Here is a 1,949-nt window from a genome sequence, read left to right on the forward strand (position 1 = left end):
AAAACATGTAAAACATGTAAAACATGTAGGGCTGCGGCCCTCCAGGACCAGGACTGACCACCCCTGCTCGGCTGGTTTCTAAGGTTCTTCTTCTACATATTAAAAAGTTGTTAAACATCTGAGTGGTGCACTACTGCTACTAGTGGTGAGAAAGTGTATTGCACCTTATTGAAAATTAAAGTGGTCCCACGGCCCTCTGTGGCCCAAAGTTAAAAACTGTTGTTCTTTAAAGGCCCTTAAGATGGCCCATAGGATAAGATTCTCTGTTTTAGTTAAACTAACCACTGATTTGTTTCTTTTCTTAAACTTGTCATTTCACATGATGTTTGTGTTTTTCTAATGTTTTTTCTCTTTCCCACAGCCCTGTGTGACATGCATCCAATGAGAGCCCTCTTCCTTATTCCCAGAAACCCTCCACCACGACTCAAGTCCAAAAAATGGTGCGATAACTTTTTTCTTTTATTTTTATTTGACCTAATATGAACATGTGAAAACCTCCTAACTCCTCAGATCAAATGTAAAAACCACCCCAACAGGTCCAAAAAGTTCTTCAGTTTCATTGAGGGCTGCCTGGTGAAGAACTACACCCAGCGTCCTCCTACAGACCAGCTCCTGAAACACCCCTTCATCCGAGACCAGCCCAAYGAGAGGCAGGTCCGCATCCAGCTCAAAGACCACATCGACAGAACCAAGAAGAAGAGGGGGGAGAAAGGTGGGTCCTTGTTTTCTGATTGCAGCTATATTTACAGACAGGAAGAGTGAAGTGATGGCTGTTGTCCTTTTCTCACAGATGAGACAGAGTATGAGTACAGTGGCAGTGAGGAAGAGGAGGAAGAGTCTTCTGAACAGGAAGGAGAACCAAGGTTTGTATGAAAACATCAGGTGGTCCTAACCCTGCAGTTGTGGGTATGTTTCAGTCAGCCCTGACCTGTCACAGCTTTCCATCAGTGCAGTGATGAGTCACTGCACCTGTCACTCAGGACAGTGGACTTCAGTTTCCTGATGTTACATTATTATTAATCTACCTCCACTGAAAACTACTCTTATTAAAGCTCCCTGTTGTTTGTCACAACACAATCATGAAACAGGTTTTCCACCTGGCTCAGGTTGTTATAAACTGTTTCATTTTATTTCACACCACTTGGAAACGATCACTGCATCTTTTTTTGGGATGGTTTCTTACCTTTGTTAGTCCAAATGATTTGAAATGGTCTTAAAGTTAGACATGGCACCATAACATGTCCTGATGTGGTGCACTAATTACCATCATGGAGGCAGATTTACTACCAAGAATAGTTCACATCTGTTTGTAATTCAGAAATGGTCACAGTGGGAGAATAAATCTTTATGAATCAAGTCCTAAACTTGCACTGCTCATCAAACAAAGGCACGAGCAGCTGCATTGAGCTCTGATAGAGCCTGAAACACAGGACATTTATGATCATGGTTGTGGTGGTAAAGTACTGGGGTCCTGGAGGGAGTGTTGGGGGAGCAGAGTGGCAGCAGAGGGTCGACCTCTCCGCTGTTGAGTAACAGTTTCTTGCTGGAGGCGTGGTGGACTCTGTCGAAGTATTAAACGATTGGATCTGATTTTACTCAAACGCTAACGTCTGGCTGTGATAAATGCAACGCACCAGCTCAACCCTGAACCCTGAGCTAAGCTAAGAAGCTAACCAGAAGTTGTGTGCTGCGAACAACCATCCCCTACTGGGAAGAGAGAAGTACCAATCTGAATGAAGTGGCTGTAAATGAGTTCTGCAGGCTGTCAGACAAATTTAATTCAGTTTGGAAGACTTGTCAACAAAGACTGCACTGTAAAAAATAACTTGTAAGATTTACTAGAGAGAATCCTGTAAACAATTTGCACTAATGTTTAAGTAAATTTAAATGCTACAAATTCATGTAATTTCTACTCATCATTATCTAGTAAAAGTTATTAAGAATATAGT

At 42.2% G+C, this 1,949-nt stretch overlaps 1 protein-coding gene across 1 annotated transcript in view; it reads left to right on the forward strand.

Moving 5' to 3' along the window:
* Positions 1–1,949, forward strand: part of LOC106531478 (mitogen-activated protein kinase kinase kinase kinase 4) — a gene marked incomplete at its 3' end in the record, with an annotated part of 193,726 nt that overhangs the window by 125,177 nt on the left and 66,600 nt on the right. The window contains 3 exon segments of the mRNA XM_014027356.1: positions 362–440; positions 537–712; positions 791–863. Of these exon segments, the coding sequence (XP_013882810.1) occupies positions 362–440; positions 537–712; positions 791–863 (328 nt within the window).

The sequence above is a fragment of the Austrofundulus limnaeus genome, unplaced genomic scaffold (assembly GCF_001266775.1).
Source record: "Austrofundulus limnaeus strain Quisiro unplaced genomic scaffold, Austrofundulus_limnaeus-1.0 Scaffold640, whole genome shotgun sequence".
NCBI lineage: Eukaryota > Metazoa > Chordata > Actinopteri > Cyprinodontiformes > Rivulidae > Austrofundulus > Austrofundulus limnaeus.